The 15,859-nt window shown below is 52.9% G+C and overlaps 1 protein-coding gene and 1 long non-coding RNA gene across 2 annotated transcripts in view; both read right to left on the bottom strand.

Annotated features, from left to right (window-relative positions):
* Window positions 1-4,462: 4,462 nt before the first annotated feature.
* LOC119101407 (uncharacterized) lies at window positions 4,463-5,778 on the bottom strand. Its single transcript, XR_005094552.1, has 3 exons — window positions 5,663-5,778; window positions 5,159-5,284; window positions 4,463-4,577 (listed from the first exon to the last, which is right to left on the bottom strand). It is a non-coding gene; the product is annotated as an uncharacterized LOC119101407 (long non-coding RNA).
* Window positions 5,779-11,139: 5,361 nt separating this feature from the next.
* The window catches only part of Hr4 (nuclear hormone receptor 4), a 36,511-nt gene continuing 31,791 nt past the window's right edge, over window positions 11,140-15,859 (bottom strand). Inside the window, exons 12-16 of the mRNA XM_037223650.1 lie at window positions 14,781-14,909; window positions 14,293-14,427; window positions 13,684-13,876; window positions 13,257-13,384; window positions 11,140-12,621 (exon numbers count right to left, since the gene is read on the bottom strand). Coding sequence (XP_037079545.1) covers window positions 12,541-12,621; window positions 13,257-13,384; window positions 13,684-13,876; window positions 14,293-14,427; window positions 14,781-14,909 — 666 coding nt within the window. The 3' untranslated portion in view covers window positions 11,140-12,540. The remainder of the gene's footprint in view (window positions 12,622-13,256; window positions 13,385-13,683; window positions 13,877-14,292; window positions 14,428-14,780; window positions 14,910-15,859) is intronic.

Raw genomic sequence — 15,859 nt, 5'->3', positions numbered from 1 at the left:
GCGGCGGCCGCCACCTGCGCTGCGCTGCGGTCAGCCTCCTGCTCCAGCTGCGCCACCGTGCCCAGCAGGCGGCGGTGGTCGCGCTCACGCTGTTCGGCGACGCGCGCCACGTCGGCGTCCAGTCGCGCCTGCTCCTCAACCAGCTCGTCCAGCAGCTGCCGGGGCGACGGCCGGGACGGTCAGACGGCGTCGAGCACATGCCAGATGGTAGAGTGGGACGACGGGACACGGCCGACACAGCGTGGCAAGCTTCAGGGACATAACGGTGCACGGTTAACATAAGTGGGAGTGATGACAGATCGATGTGTGGAAGGTCGCAACGGTTATAAGTACAAGTTGGTGCTAAATAGCGACCATCAAGCCGGAATGAGCCGGCTTATTTCTATCCCTTTTTCCAGGTTGCTCCTGGACGCTATTTCACTTAAACTTGTGCTCAAATTCACGTGGAGTAAACCCTTACAGCATAAGGTTTGTACACCACGCAACGCGCCGTTCATAGCTGAGAACGGACAAAAACGGGCACGAGCACTTGGCGCGGGTAATTCTGCGGGGTGTGGGTCGGCGGGGCTTCACGACGCAATACTCATACCGAGCCAAAACGGGCAAGAATGGAAGTTGAGGAGTGGTGGAAATCAGAGTGCGGGCGGGGTCCACGGGAGCACTACCGGTCACCGCGGTGGGCGTGAGTCCCGGCAGCAGCCCCCCTCCAGGCTGTATCCACCAGGAGGCTGCAGCATGCACCCCAGCAGGCCATGCGGATTACATGCGCGCTCAGAGTGCTCCGATATCCACACATCCAGACCACACACAGACATCGGCCTTCCAGCTGATGGCAGTGGTGTGAGCCGCCAATCCCGGCGCGGTAACGGGCAGCCGCTCCGAGAGGCGGCCTCCTGGCGCGGCCCACCTCCGCTCCAAGGAGCGGCCTCCTGGCGCGGCCCACCTCCGCTCCGAGAGGCGGCCTCCTGGCGCGGCCCACCTCCGCTCCGAGAGGCGGCCTCCTGGCGCGGCCCACCTCCGCTCCAAGGGGCGGCCTCCTGGCGCGGCCCACCTCCGCTCCGAGAGGCGGCCTCCTGGCGCGGCCCACCTCCGCTCCGAGAGGCGGCCTCCACCGCCGGCCCGAAGACTCCACTCCCGGCATGCGTCTCGCCCTGTACACACACCGCTGCAGCCGCCGACGCTGGCTGGCTGCCCGCTCACCTGTTTCTTAAACTCCTCCTGCTTGCTGAGCTCGCGGCCCTCCTGCGACTTGGACATGGACAGCTGCTGCTCGATCTGGAGCATCTCCAGACGCCGGCTCTCCTGAAGCCAAGCGGCGCGTGCGGCAGAGCAGGCGGTCGCCGGCGCTTAAGAGCAGACACTTGAGGGCGCCCCGCCGCGGCCGTCTCCGGCATTTCTCGCGGCGCGTGCACACGACCGCAGCACGCTTTTTAGAAGAGTTTGAGGCATGGCGCGTGCATAAATAGAGCTGAGACCTGTTAGCAGCAGCAGCACTTTCGTTGTAAGGCCAGATGACTGATCTAGGACAATGAACGGCGGCACAACCCTTACATACCAGGTCAAAATCCGCACGGACTTTCAACTCACTACTCACCTTCAGTTGATCATACCGATGGATCTCGTCCTGCAAAAGACGAGGGCGCGTGCAATCAACTGTACAATGACATCCTTATGTGCAGGCATGCGATGCGTACCCAACTACAAGCCCGCGTGGTGGATTGGTGGGTCGGATAAGCAGGCCTTTAAAGTTAACAAAAGGTATACCGCAATCAGACCCTTGCTGTGACAGCCGCGTCACCGGCGTCCCATGTGGTCAGCAGCAACAAAGCGTGCATAACCCATAATGCAGAAAACAACGCATAAAGACCGTCGCAATCTAACACGCATTGCACATTGTCTACGCCAGACAGTGGTTTGGTGTTTTAGGACGCGTCGACTGTGAATAGTCATGCAGCTGCACCAGACAGTGAATGTTACAACACAGCCTAGGTGAATACATCAGCACTGGTCGGAGTCACACAACAACGATGAACTCCGCTGACTGTCGTCAAAAACATGAAGTCTGCGGCATCTGTACGCTCATACCATTCACACAAACTTGCCAACTCGCTCGTCCACCTACCCTCCCCCCTCCCCCCTATCCCACCACACACGCACAAGCCAACACGCATCCACACCCCCACCCCCACGCGCGCGCGGCGCACCGCAGCGTTACGCTGGCGCCGCTAACGCTGCCACCCCGCCCCAGGGGCCGGAGACCGGCGCCGTCACCGGGCCGCGCCCACCTTCACGGCGTCCAGGCTGTCTGGGACGGAGCGCGATACGGTGGGCGCCACGCTGTCCTCCTCGTCCTCGGCGGCGGGTCCCGTATGCCGCACACGGGCCTCTGGCGGCGGGGCGAGCGGGGCGAGCGGTCAGCGCGACGCCCGCCAGCGGCCAGCCAGGCCTTACCCTGGGCCGCGCCCACCGACCGAGCCAACCAACAGGCGCCGAAGACTGCGCAACGCTCGTCAACCCGTCAAATTCACGTACACCAACACGACGCGCGCTCCAACGTTGGCAAATGAGGGGGTGTATTGTAAACTAAGCAAGCATCATCAATCAAAGAAACAGTGTTAGAAAGGCCTTCTAGGGCTGTGATGTGCCTGCCATTGAGCTTTAAGCATGACCTTAGTATGAAAATCCGGCGACAGATTTAAATTGAGCGAGGTTAGCCTTTGGTGACCAACTTTACAAAGGCCAAAAACATGATAGAAACACACTTCAGTGTTACAAACAATTGGAACATAGGAAACCTCTTTGGAGTGCATTTAATGTGAGAAGTAAGCATTTCTTGTTGCTTATGAGCACGCTGTCAGCGACATGGCTTGACATGGCTTGAAAGAGGTCAGACCATGAAGGCCCAAAAGGTCAGGGCCCGAAACCTGAAACCTTCATGCCGTATGCAAACACGATGCTAAGTAATGCAATGAAATCAACTCAGGTGCCCACAGATCAAGTATCCAAATTTCTAGCCAGGGCAGGTCCTGTTCTGCCAGATCGGCCTCTGTTCTGCCAGACCGGCCCCTGTCCTGCCAGACCGGCCCCCATTCTGCCAGAGCAGGCCCGTTCTGCCAGAGCAGGCCCTGTTCTGACCGAGCGAGCCTCTCTAGCCAGAGCAGAGCCCCTCCACCCAGAGCAGATCTCTCCATGCAGAGTGGGGCCTCTGGACCATCCCAGCCAGAGACCCATCCACCCTGATGGATTCCAGCTTCGGAAGAGAGCTGGCGGGTCTCACCGCGGCAGAGGTACGTGATCACGGCGTCCGAGCCTGCGCTCACCACCTCTGGCGGCGGGCACAACAGCGCCTTATTGTCCTCCAAGCGGACCTCTTCCATCCGACTGCGGAAGGGGGGACGAGGTCACGGACAGTCAGAGCTGACAGATCACAAAGGACCGGCGCCCGGCAGCGCGCAGCACTGCGCTGGCACCACCCCAGCCGGCCAGCTGACGTGACGTCACGTGAAAGGCGTGAAAATGAGCCATCCCGCGGCCCTGGCAGGAGCCGCACCTGATATTGGCGAGGGGCGCCAGCTCGTGGAGCTGGTTGTTGCGCAGATCAAGCGTGGCCAGCCGCGACAGTCGGCCCACCGCCGCCGGCAAGCTGCGCAGGCCGTTGCCGCGGCAGAGAAGCCGCCGTAGCCGGTGCAGCTCGCCGATCGACGCTGGCAGTTCCTTCAGTGCATTGTTGGATAGGTCGAGCACCTGTCGATGGCGTGCATGTGGCATGAGATGAACATCAGCAGCAGCTGGGGCCGGAAGCTGTGTTTTGTTGATTGTGTGTTTATGTGCACCAGCAGTTCTGACAATCCAGTTAGAGTGCACATATACATCACAGCTGAGAAAAGATCACACCCACTTCACATCAATCAGGCTGGAGTGTGGGTATTTGTGTGGTATGGTTACAATGATGCAGATTAGTCTTTTGACATACCTGGAGGCTGGCAAGGGATGAAATGCTGTGGGGCAGGTGGATCAGGCAGTTGAACTCCAAGTGGAGCACCTGCAGCAAGTGCAGATCGGAGAGCTGACCACCTGACTCTAGTGATGTTAGCAGGTTATCCTGAGAAAGTGAGACAAGAACATGTGGGCACAGTTAAATATTTGTCTTATTTGCAGAAAATATACCCACTGAAACCCATCCCTCATGTGTTCTTGTAAGGCCTAAATTATGGAGGCTACCTTTATAGACATGACAGCAAAGTTGTGTGCAAGCAGACAAGCAGATAATCAGTACCTGTAGCTGTGTCAAGGATGGTAAATGTATTTATTCAACTCCATAATGACCAGAAGTTACTGGGAGCATAAAGGCATGTACTCATTTAGATCACAGAGCAATTTCTTCTTTCTGCTGTTTGAAAAAACATAAATAAATCATATAGATAATAGTATTACACATTTCATACCAAACACCCGGAACTTGCCTGCAAAAGAAGCTGCAGCTTGCGGAGCACTTTGCACTTGGCGTATGTTCCTGGAGGTATGGTGCGCAACAAGCAGTTTGAAAGGTCATAGACAGGCTCTGGTGTTTCCTCTGCCTGAAACCAAAACATCAATAGTGCATGATATGATTCGCATGGTGTGTAACTTTCATCCACAACCACATATACACAAATTTTGGTTGTGTTCTATACATGGCTGAAAGCTATACCCAATCCAATGTTCCTCATGAGTTTCTCCTTCACACCATGCATTCCATCTATACACATCTGTTGACAGCCAGAAAATGCATTGGCAGTGTAGATGCTACCATACAAGGACGAGGGATACAGCCAAACCAACTATTCCATATGGGATGAAGACTAGTCAGATCTGTCAAATCTGCAAGATCATGCCAGATCATTAAGATATGTTAGATCTATCCCAAGTTGGATCTGTTTGATGGCAGTTGTCGCTCTGTGGCTGTTGACTCACATAAACAAGCTCAAATCTTAGCAGCATGGTTCCCGAATCTTATCATGAACCATCACAAATGAATGGCAGTGAATGAGCCCAGGACTTACTGCTTGACTTTTTAGTCTTCCAATGAAAAAACATGATATTGATCTGCCAGTGGAGACCATGCTGCAATTTTGTTTGAAGCATTTGACAATATCTTTAATCTGAAGAAGATACTCACAAGACAAATTTTTCTCTGCAGCCTTGAGCGTGCTTCAGCATCTGACATAGAAGATCTTCGCCTCTTCTTAGATACATTGCTTCCCATTGTTGAAACTTGTAGGTGGTGGGATTATTTGCCTTGCAGCTGTGGGAGGTGCACATCAACACTGATTCACATGCAAATCTGCATGTCCAAGATACAAAGACCTAATGACAGATGGTGTTGATGTAAATCTGACTTACTTTGCAAATCTGGCTGAGTGTAGAAGACAGAGTGAACATACATAATCAGTAATATGCTTTCCCACTGTTGTCCATAACTTACTTTCACGTTAACTGTGTGCCAAGCTCTGGCCAAAAAATACTATGTAGCAAATAGGATTGCAGGTACGAGTTATAAAATGTTAACAGTCGAGCATGCGCGCGTATCATTCTGGTATTTGAGTATACATAATTAATTCCACAGAACTACATCCCACGCTATCTACCGACAACCCACTAATTGCATGACTTCTGTACTCACATCTAGAAACAAGGGCTGTTACCGTGAACGTCTACCTATAAAACGCACTTTTAACACTATCATCTCACTTTTCAATCTAATCAAGGCATCAGTCAAGGCAGTAGCATCGTTATGTAAATTTTCCGCCGGTTTCGTCTCATGCGCCATAAGTGGCAAATCTATTTTCCGATATTGGTCTCGGGCCTGCGCCGGCCGCAAGTTGCAACTTCTGACGTCAAAGGTACGTACGGTGCGTTAGTTCATTTCCCTTGAAGTGCAGTCGCATGGAGGATCATCTAAACGTCCAATTTCGCCGCGCTCAGTGTTCGGAATATCCCAAATCACACCATCCAGCATTCATAACGTCCACAACGCTCGCACACTGCTGACTGACGTTTGTGTCGGATAGCTTCGAGGCCCTCGAAGCCTAAAAGTCCATGCCCAGCCGGCTTATGCTGTCCGGGCGGGAGTGTCTGATTATTAACAAGCCGATTTCGCCCTTTTAACTGCTCAGCATTACCCTTTGAACTAATTCGAATTTACCCCTTAAACTAAGCCGGTTTCACCCCATGAACTAGCAGGGGCGGATCTAGTCTGAAGTTTTGGGGGAGGGGGGGGGGGGGGGGCAACCGTTCGTCGCCAACTGACTGGTGTGGGATCCGAGATCCAGTGTGTGGTGCCCCTCGCGAGTACGTAGTAGGGACACCATTCAAAACTGGAAAAGCACCGAAATGTTTTTGAATCTTAAACAGAAGTTAAAACAAACAGCTAAAACAGTTAAAAGTTAAAACAGACGGTAAGTAGAAGAAACTTTTATGAAGTTCTGGGAATGTTTTGGGGGAAAACATACTCTCAGCGGTTTTGGGGGGCCACTGACCCCGGGCCCCCCCCCCCCCCCAGGATCCGCCTATGTGAACTAGCCGGAGTCATCCCCGAAGCGAGCGTTGGCCCTTACCGTATTTGTCCATGTGTGCGTTTTGGCTACCCTGGAGAGTGCAGATGGTTGGGTATATATGGTCGAGTCATGTGCAAAATGCCTTTATTTTAATTGGCCCAGTTATACTATGCTGATTTTAGTGTGCCGGGCTGGCCATTGATATAACATGATATGTGATGAGATATGTGACAATTTAACTGAGCGGTCCCTGTGCATTTGTTTTACCAGGCAGCCTCTCTGTGTATTTTTTTAGGTTGTCTGTTGCTGTGGTTGCCTACATTGCTGGGCGGCGTGCCTGTGTTGATTTTACTGCGCAGTGTCGACGTCCGCTATTTCACTAAATAATGTTCGTGTGTTATTAATGGTCTCAGCGCGTTTGATTAAACCGACGATCTCAGTGTACTCATTTTAGCTAGCTCTACGTCATTTCTAAAAAAAAAACGTTGCATTACTTACGCCTGGATGTCCTCTGAACCAAGGCTATCTAATGGCTCTGAACTATGCGCGCTGGCATTGTAGTTCACCAAAGGCCTTTAAATGTGGGCTCGGCGTGCGTATTCGATTCGGCGGCTTGTGCCGATAACACGATAACTCGCACCATCCAGCGTGTACTTGTCTGCGGAAGCCCTCGGCTTAATCCAGTGAGTTGACGCGTACATCGGGTAAAATAATCGTTGTTCATGTGCACATCATCCAGCTAAACGGTGAGCTCACTGCTGGAAGGACTTCGCATGGAATGGCGCCCACAAAATTCAGGTTGAATAACACAAGTTTTTTTCAAATCGCTGTTAATGACGACTTATGCTGGTTAATGCTGTCCCAATGCGGATAGATCAGTAGTTTGGGTATGTGCCGGTACGTGAGAATAGATTGGTGGGTCCGGAGGATGTGCATCTTGTGAATAGGTTGTGCGTATCGTGACGTGTATGTTTATCGGGTGGTTCAGGTAGTGTGTTAGCTTGCGCTTCTCGTGACGCGTGTTTATTGATACGTTAAACGGTAGGCAAAAATCGACCATGGTTTTGACAGTGTAAATTTTGATTTTCTCCAGCAATTCGGCCTGTTCTGAAGTCATTTTTAGCCGCCAGTATTATGTTACCCATACCAATCACGTGTTTTGCATTTCTCTATCGCTCGTCGTTTTGGATTGCTTCACCGCTGTTTGGACTAGTGACCCATTTCCCCTGTATGAATTGCTGTGGATTGTTGGCCATTTATCACGCATAGTAATTGTTATGGATCGACCTTGCGTTGTCTGATACTATTGCTAGCAATACATTTATGCTGAAAACACCTTCCTTTCATTCGCGAGCCGATTTTGCGATTGATTCGGAAACTCGGTCGTCAATCATCCTGACGGACGTGCCCCTGGCAGTGCTATCCTGACAACCAATGCTAAAACAGAGTCACACACAAGCATTTTTCATACTTAATGCTCTCATGAACATTCTCGACCTTTCCGATGCGTAAAAAACAAAAATCGACCTGAAATTTTTGGATGATATTATCACCTTATTCACCTATATACCACCAATCACCTTAAATTTGACCTTTAAGCGTGACCTCGGAAGATCAGGATTTTTTGCCGGACGCTGGTTTGTGTGCTGAAGATGAATCTGACGCTTAAAATTCCCAAATAGATCCATAACTTTTGGGCGATATGTAGTCCTCGTCATTTCATCTTAAACCTGAACTTGAAGGTCACATGGTATTGAAAAACAAGTGTCGGGTTTGATGTTCGCGTGACAATTGACTTCTACACGTGCTCTCATAGAAATCAAAACTGATCGCCAAATAAAGCGCTAAGTAAATCGCTAACTTCCCTAACGTCTGAGCTATAAGGTAGGTAACAGCGAGAAGGCCCATGTTTCGTTGTGGCGTGCCGCCGAGGGAATGCATACCAAAACAAGAAGGTAGGTAATTTCCGACAGCAATTTGGCAGACGCCATGATGGACTGAAGCCGTTCGAAGTTGGGGATGAACGGCTGAAGCAGCAGCCAACAGTTACGGGTCAACATTGCTTGGCTGATGGGATGTGCACACTTGTGTAAATCCGTTGAAGACAAGCTCTGTCACATACTTCAGAAGGCGACATAGAACACAATTAACGACGCCTTCAGATGCAAGTTCAAAACAGAAACGCCCCTGCGCAGACTTCTGCAGGTCTTGCAGTAACTCAGGAGTTCCACAATAGTGGCAGGGCTGCCAATCGGCACAGTATCGGGCGGCGCAGAGCATAGTCAGATAAGTCGTAGCCACGTTATCCATTGGTGAAGGTTGCACGGAGACCGGGCAAGATTGCCATTTTTAAGTTTGGTCTTGGCTGCCATGTCCAAATGTGGTATATGCGGTTTTTAATGGTGAAGGTGACCATGGGTCGCGGCTAAAATTCTCAAACTGTGGTCATGAGTAGCAGAGCGGCTGATAAATTCGCAGGCGCTCCACCCATGGGTGTAGGATTTCAATGAGATCGGTTGAGCAGTACCTGGTGAGGGCTGGGCTGCACTGTCCTAAAGTAGTTCATGCGGCTATTAAAGATAGAGATGGCGACCTGAGGCGCAGAGCCCTATTCATTGGTAATGGCTTCGAGGAGCTTTGTCACTTGTTTTCCGAATTTGGATGGAATGCAATGTTCCAGGGGTATATGCGGCTTGGACGTTGAAGTGGCGGCCTGCGGTCATCAGTTTCAGAGCGGCTTAGTAAACCACATCCTTGCCCTCAATTGCTGTAAGCCTTCGCCCATCTTCGCTACTCGTCAATGGCCCTCAATAGATAGCGCACTCGTACCGATCGCTTGCAGGGAATAACGGCAACCGAAGTATGTCACTTTAGAAAAAACGTTGACACAACAGTGTTTGCAGACCGGCTCGCGGTGCTAGTACTCGTCAATGCTAATGCTAATGCCATAACCGATTTTAAAGCAGCTGCGATGAACCTGTTCTTAACTGCTAAGGAGCCCCACGTGGCATATTTCCTCTAAGTTTGGCATCCACTCTGTTTTCCTCATTCATTGGTTAATCCGACATCCCCGCGGTGCCCCACTCGTCGGGTATAGCGCGGCCGTGAGCCATGGGTCGGGTTCCCTGCCGCCCCGACGGGAGCCCCGGCTGGCAGCCCTGCCCGGGAGCCCCGGCAGGGAGCTCCGGGGAACCCCGCCCGGGAGCCCGTGCAGGCCTCGGAGCCGTGGACTCCTGTGCGGGTAAGGCTCACCAGTGGTAGCGCCTTGTAATGGCTGCATTCTTACATCGCTGCTCGCTAGCTCCTTGATCGAGCAGCCCCGAAATAATCATTGCTTACCGAAAGAGATTTAATCAAACCCAAACCAAACTTTTAGTGAGGATTTTGTGACGGCCACAAACAGCACAGATAGCGCAGTGATACAGGATGATCGTACAGTGTAAAGTATATACGAACTGATAGCTGGCATATCGGTGTCAGCGCGGCTGGGCCCGTGCCACTGAACGGATATTTGCCGCCAAAGCGCTTGATTCCGGAAGATTCAGAAAAAGTCATTGAACGCCTCTTCAGCAGGCGGAATGGGGGAATAACGCAACTCAGCTGGAGAAGTGAGGTAGTTTCTAACGGTTAATACGCTTGCGTTAAGTTGGCATGAGTTTGATATTCATCCTCAGCAGGAATCCAAAACTACCTCGATTTTGCCAACAAATTGTTGATGACGTCAAAGCGTCGTGAAGCTCATGTGTAACTCAATAAACTCCTATGCAACGAATACACGGGCAGAATTACCACGCCGGATGCTCATTAAGTTGGTATTTAGAGATAAAATTGGCAATTCGACGGAAATGGATAAACGTCTGTACAAAGTTCTGCCGATCGGCCCACTCGGCTACAAATGCTATCTAGCAGAAATCGATAAACCCTCAACAAGCGGCAAAAGGTGCAGGACCATGGCACTTCTTTGAGCCAACAATGTGTCGCTAGTCTCCCAAGAGAAAAAAAAAACATTATTGCAACGCTTGAATATGCGTCACACAAAGCGGACTATTGTTCTGTACACTTTCCATCGTTAGTCTTTATGTTCACAGAGCGTTGTTCTCGAAGCAGGTTTCAGGAAACTGGACATCTATGGCAAGTGCCACAGATCCCAGCTTCGAAAGAAGTGACGGTTTAAATTCCCCGACAAATAAAGAAACCAAACAATGTCCAAATAATGTCTGCATATCACCAGGGACATTACTTCTGTCTTCGAGACCTGGTCTTGGCTCTCACCCGTCTCCTTCAGCTTTATTTGCAAATTGACAGTGAAGTGAGGCTTCTCATGAGATTCGAATGGGCATATGTGATATATATGTGGAGATATGTGCTGTCTGTTTTTGCTTGCGGAAAAACACGAGTATGTATATTTACATGAGGAATTCCTCCTCGATTTTCATGCCTCCGCAGTCTGTGCAGCCTCTGTCCACTAAAACTCCGATTGTGCTTTATTGAACCGTGTAGCTTGCTTCCATTACAAGCTTTGACCCAGCAGTGTCTAAAGCCTTCCATTCGACTGCAGAACCGGGATGTCGTCTTGTCGATCTGTAGTTCAAAGTCAACAAGCTATTTTTTAATGGTACATTTCCTCTTTTGCGTAGGAACATACATAAATGCACACAATCATTGAATATAAACATACACATTCACGATGCTGTACAAAATTGTGTCTGCGTCCACGTAACAATAAAAAGTTACAACCACCACAGTGAATGGGTACAAAATTAGAAAGAAACGATTGGATACTCGTAGAAAACGCGCTCTCCGCACAGAATGGTCTTCACCGCAAACAGCCTGCCTGCCTCAGATTGTGGTAACTCAAACTTTGGTCTCGTCGCACTGGTAACTAAATTTGCTGGCTGTTCACTCCCCATTCACGCGGCACACGCGCCAAATGCAGCCAAAAATCTACCATCACGACCGTTGTACTTGAATAAGAATAAGAATAAAAATAACGGGTGGCAAGCCACCGCCGGCCCGTCGGCACTAGCTGACCCCAACACGCACACACAGCGGCGCATGGCCGGGCCTAGTCACACGCTGTACAGGCCTGGGGGGCGCGAGCGCGAGGCCGGCACCCCCACTCGCTCATCTAGGCATCACACTCGTGATAAATACTCGATATTTCTGCTACTCCAGCGTTCTATGTACACTCCGACCGAGCCGACAACACAACGCAAACCAGACAGAGAAGGCAGCGCAACCGAACAACGGCGTCCGGCGCGAGTTTTCGCCGATCGCGAACAGGTTCCAAGGAGCGCCGGAGTGGCTGGTAACGCGTCCCGCCCGCCAGGGGACAACTCAACACGAATTTCCATCGCGCCGCGCTGTGACCGGCTGAACCGACTAGTATAAAACATGGCAGAAGACAACCGTGGTACGGTAACTTACGAGGGCATTCACTTGACAACTGACTAGTTCGGCGGCCGTCTCGTGCAGTGCGGCGTCGGGCCCCCGGCCGTTTTGATTCGGTGCGCCACGCATCGTGTATTGCTGCCGAGGCCGCCGCGGCCGGGGCCGGGCTCTGCCGGAGTGACACGTCCGCTCACTCTGCCCGCCCATATGGAGACCGTCATCACCGGCGCGGGCACCGACGTCCCTCGCTCTCGCTCGCCCCCGCGTATGCGTGTTCGAGTGTGTGCGTGCGTGCGTGTGTATGCGTGTGTGTGTGTGTGTGTGTGCGTGCGTTTGTGCATGCGCGCGTGTATGCGTACCTGCATGCATAAGTGCATGTGTGGCTGAGTGTACGCATGCACGTGAGTGTGTGCGTACATGTGTGCGCGCATGCGCGCTCGCCTGCGTGTGTGAGTGGGTGCGTACATGCGTGCGTGCGTGTGTGTGTGCGTGACCTGTTTGCGTGCGTGTGTAGGGCACACGAGTCGTTGATGGTCCCCCAAGAATGTGTGAATGGGTGCGTCTGTACGTGTGTGTGTGTGCGCGTGTGTGTGTGTGTTCGGGACGCCGTCGACTACCGCTGGATGGTTGAGTTCAGGAGGAACGGCACGTAGAACATCTTGCTCTCCAACAGCAGCGCTGCCGCCTCGCGAATCTGCCGTCCGAGAAGAAGGTTGTTACAGAGGGCAGGCGTTGGGTGTGAAAAAAATACTTAGGCAGCAGTTGGTCTGTTCGGAGTGTAACAAAGGCGGCTACATGGTGGCTTTCACTTCAGTGACACGAATGTATGCCCCCCCCCCCCTCCCAGACACACACTGATCTGTCGAAGACCCGGCAAGACCGACTTCACGCTCCCATCAAACCGTCGCAAGGAGGATGAGTGGTGCGCAACGTTTGTATCAAAAGTGGAAACAGATAGCACTAGCGAGCACCTATCCAACAGGCAGCAAATCCCACGGCTCTAAGTTATTAGCTGTGCGTACAAACTGATCTTCAGGCGTCACAAGGTTAGCCCTGTAAGCGGCGGCTGAAGAAGCTCAACCAGCTCCATATAGAGAAGCTGGGTAGATTCCACATCAAATCCGTAGTATTAAGTGCGCCGCCTTGGTGACCTTGTCATTAAGCTCATACCAGCACGCGTATGTTGGTGGGTGCTATGTCCAATGTGTTATCGAAACTTATTCTGTAATCCCACTATAGCCAGGGGCATCCCGCGTGAACCCCTCCCCCCCCCCCCCCCCTCCCCGGCGCTTTTGATGCCGTCCACGCTGGACAGAGACGGTGCCTCACCTCGGGCAAGCGGGCCAGCAGCTGCTGGAAGCGCGTGGGCTGCTCCGGGTACTCGTGCATCACGTAGGAGCGCAGGCAGCTCCGGTAGCGGTCCTCGATGTGCTCCGAGTTGGCGTACAGCGATGAGGCTGGAAACAGCAGTCCCGCTCAGGCCCGGGCGACAGCTGACAACTTTCAACGCACGGAGGCGCACGGAGCGCTTGGCTAACAGCAAACTAGAACGTTCGGGTGGGACGCGAGCAACAAGCTCTCCAAGCAACAAGCAGGGCGGGTGCGGGGCCCACAGCCATGAGAGAAACAATCTACGCAAGTGAGTATTGGATCGTTTCTTTAAACAAAAAGGGGAGGCACGATACGTGGTTGAGTCTTATCAATATGTCCACGCCGCCGATCGGTACTCTGACAGGGGCTGTGCAGGCACACTTACAGTCGTTGAGGAGGGCGATGACTTTGAGGCACACGTATTCCTGCATACGTATGCCCAAGCTGCGCAGCATCACCGTTACCAGCGTGATCTTCTCGATCATCACGCCAACCTCCCTTCGCAGCTGCTCCATCGAGATCGCTTGATTCATCATGTTCGACAAGCACGTTTGCAGAGTGCATAAGCTGTTCGACACCTGACGGGAGAATGCGCAGCGTCATCAGGCACGGCACGCTTCGAGTGGTGGCATGTATCGAACAGGCACGAAAGTCGCTACAACACTCACAGAAGGAAACTGAGAAGTCCAAAGTCCAAACAAACGCGATTGAAAACAAACACGTTTTACGAAGAACATGTGCAAACAAATGGGAGGAATAAATGAGAGCAGGCCGCACGTTTTCAAGGAACACAAACCATGCTTATCTCGCAAAGCAGCTGCAGGCGGACCCCAAGGGATCTTTAGAAGCCATGCGCTCTGCGTTCACAATGCTGAACAACTCCGATGGCTACACTTCTATGAAAGGCACACCAGAGCTCATTGTTTCACCACTCGCCAAGGACAGGTGGCGGGTGGCGGGGGAGGGGGTGATCCGCAGGGGGAGAGCGGCTCACCTCCTGCTGGAACTCTGTTTGCGTGCCATCTGCCGTGATGGTTAGGGTCGGGCGGATACCGCGGATTGCTTGGTACGAGCATGTCGTCAGCACCAGCAGCTCGTGCCACTTGCTCGTCAGCAGCTGCGTGTGGACCTGCGCAGGACGAAGCGGGCGTGTCAGCCGACCGCGCGGTGCACTGGCCGAAGCACAGGCAAAAAGCAGCCAACGCAAGCCGCCGACGTGATATTGTGATCATCTGAACAAGTGATGGCAGCGAACCTGACTCCATCTCGACAGCAGCCATGGTGTGAAAACCCACAGTCCTGACTTTCCGGCATGTCTGATCATAAGCCGATGCCCATCATCCCTCAACAGTCCCGTATTAAAGCCCTCTCCGACAAGGTAACAACACCTGTGCCCGTCGGCTTGAGCCTAAACTACACCCAGCGTGAGAGGCGTTCAAGTGTGATGCCTTACAAACGAACATGACTGCTGACTCGACGCACCTGGACGGGGATCTCGGAGTAGAAAGGCAACTGTTTCGTCCACTGCACCAGCTTGTAGACTATGGAGTCACCGATGTGACACAGCTTCTGTGAGATATCCGACTTGTTGTCGAAGATCTCGTTCAGGTTCTGAAGAAGAAACAGCCCGTCGTTCAGTTGCCGCCCAAGACCGCAGTAGATCGATCATTCTCAGCTGCCGCCCTTCCCGAGATAACGTGCGGACGCGGAGCCATCTGTCGCGACCTGGCCGTCTCTGCCCGCATCGCCCTGCGCGGCGCTCACACCGGCACCTCTCGGGCGGTGCGGATACGTGACGTCACTACCTCCAGCGCCGCGAGCGGCGAGTGGCCGGTGGCGGCGGCCAGATGTCGGGCCCGCTCGCCGCCCGACCGCACCCGATTTGGTGGCCCAGCCCGGCCGCCAGTAGCGCCACGAGCCGCTCATGGCGACCGGGGCGCCACGTCACGGGCCACGCCAGCTCATGGCTCACATGTTGCCAGGCGGAATTCGGATCTTCTCTCAAGGGCGACACGGGCATGCAAAGGCACGCGAAGATGAGCTCAGAGCAGCACCGCAAACCGCCTTCTGCGCCGTGCCCACCCGCGTTCAGGCGGCAAACGCCGATTGTACGCCGGGCGCTGGATGGCTGGGAGCCCGCAGGCCGCATCACAAACGCTGCGACCACTCTCCAGCGGAGATATCCGCGCGAGAGATAACAGAGAGGAGCAGACAGATTAGGCCATGCCTCAGGTGATCAATGGGATTTAAGAGCGCCACCGAGTGCGTTAAGATCTTTCTGTGAGCGCCGGGTCAGGTTTCCGACACTGCAGCCCGCCCGCGCGAATATTCCCCACGACGTTAGAAAGCTCCCGCAGTGCACGAAGTCCGAGGGCCCCGCAACGTTAGAGAGCTTCCACGTCACACAAAGTTTTGAGGACCCCCACAACGTTAGAGAGCTTCCACGTCACAAAGTTTCGAGGGCCCCCACAACGTTAGAGAGCTTCCACGTCACACAAAGTTTCCAGGGCCCCCACAACGTTAGAGAGCTTCCACGCTACGCCAAGTCCCGAAGGCCCCAC

The sequence above is a fragment of the Pollicipes pollicipes genome, unplaced genomic scaffold (assembly GCF_011947565.3).
Source record: "Pollicipes pollicipes isolate AB1234 unplaced genomic scaffold, Ppol_2.1 Scaffold_4881;HRSCAF=5763_pilon_pilon_pilon, whole genome shotgun sequence".
Lineage (NCBI taxonomy): Eukaryota > Metazoa > Arthropoda > Thecostraca > Pollicipedomorpha > Pollicipedidae > Pollicipes > Pollicipes pollicipes.
Note: the sequence above shows the minus strand (reverse complement) of the source record. Positions and strands in the feature narration are given on the sequence as shown.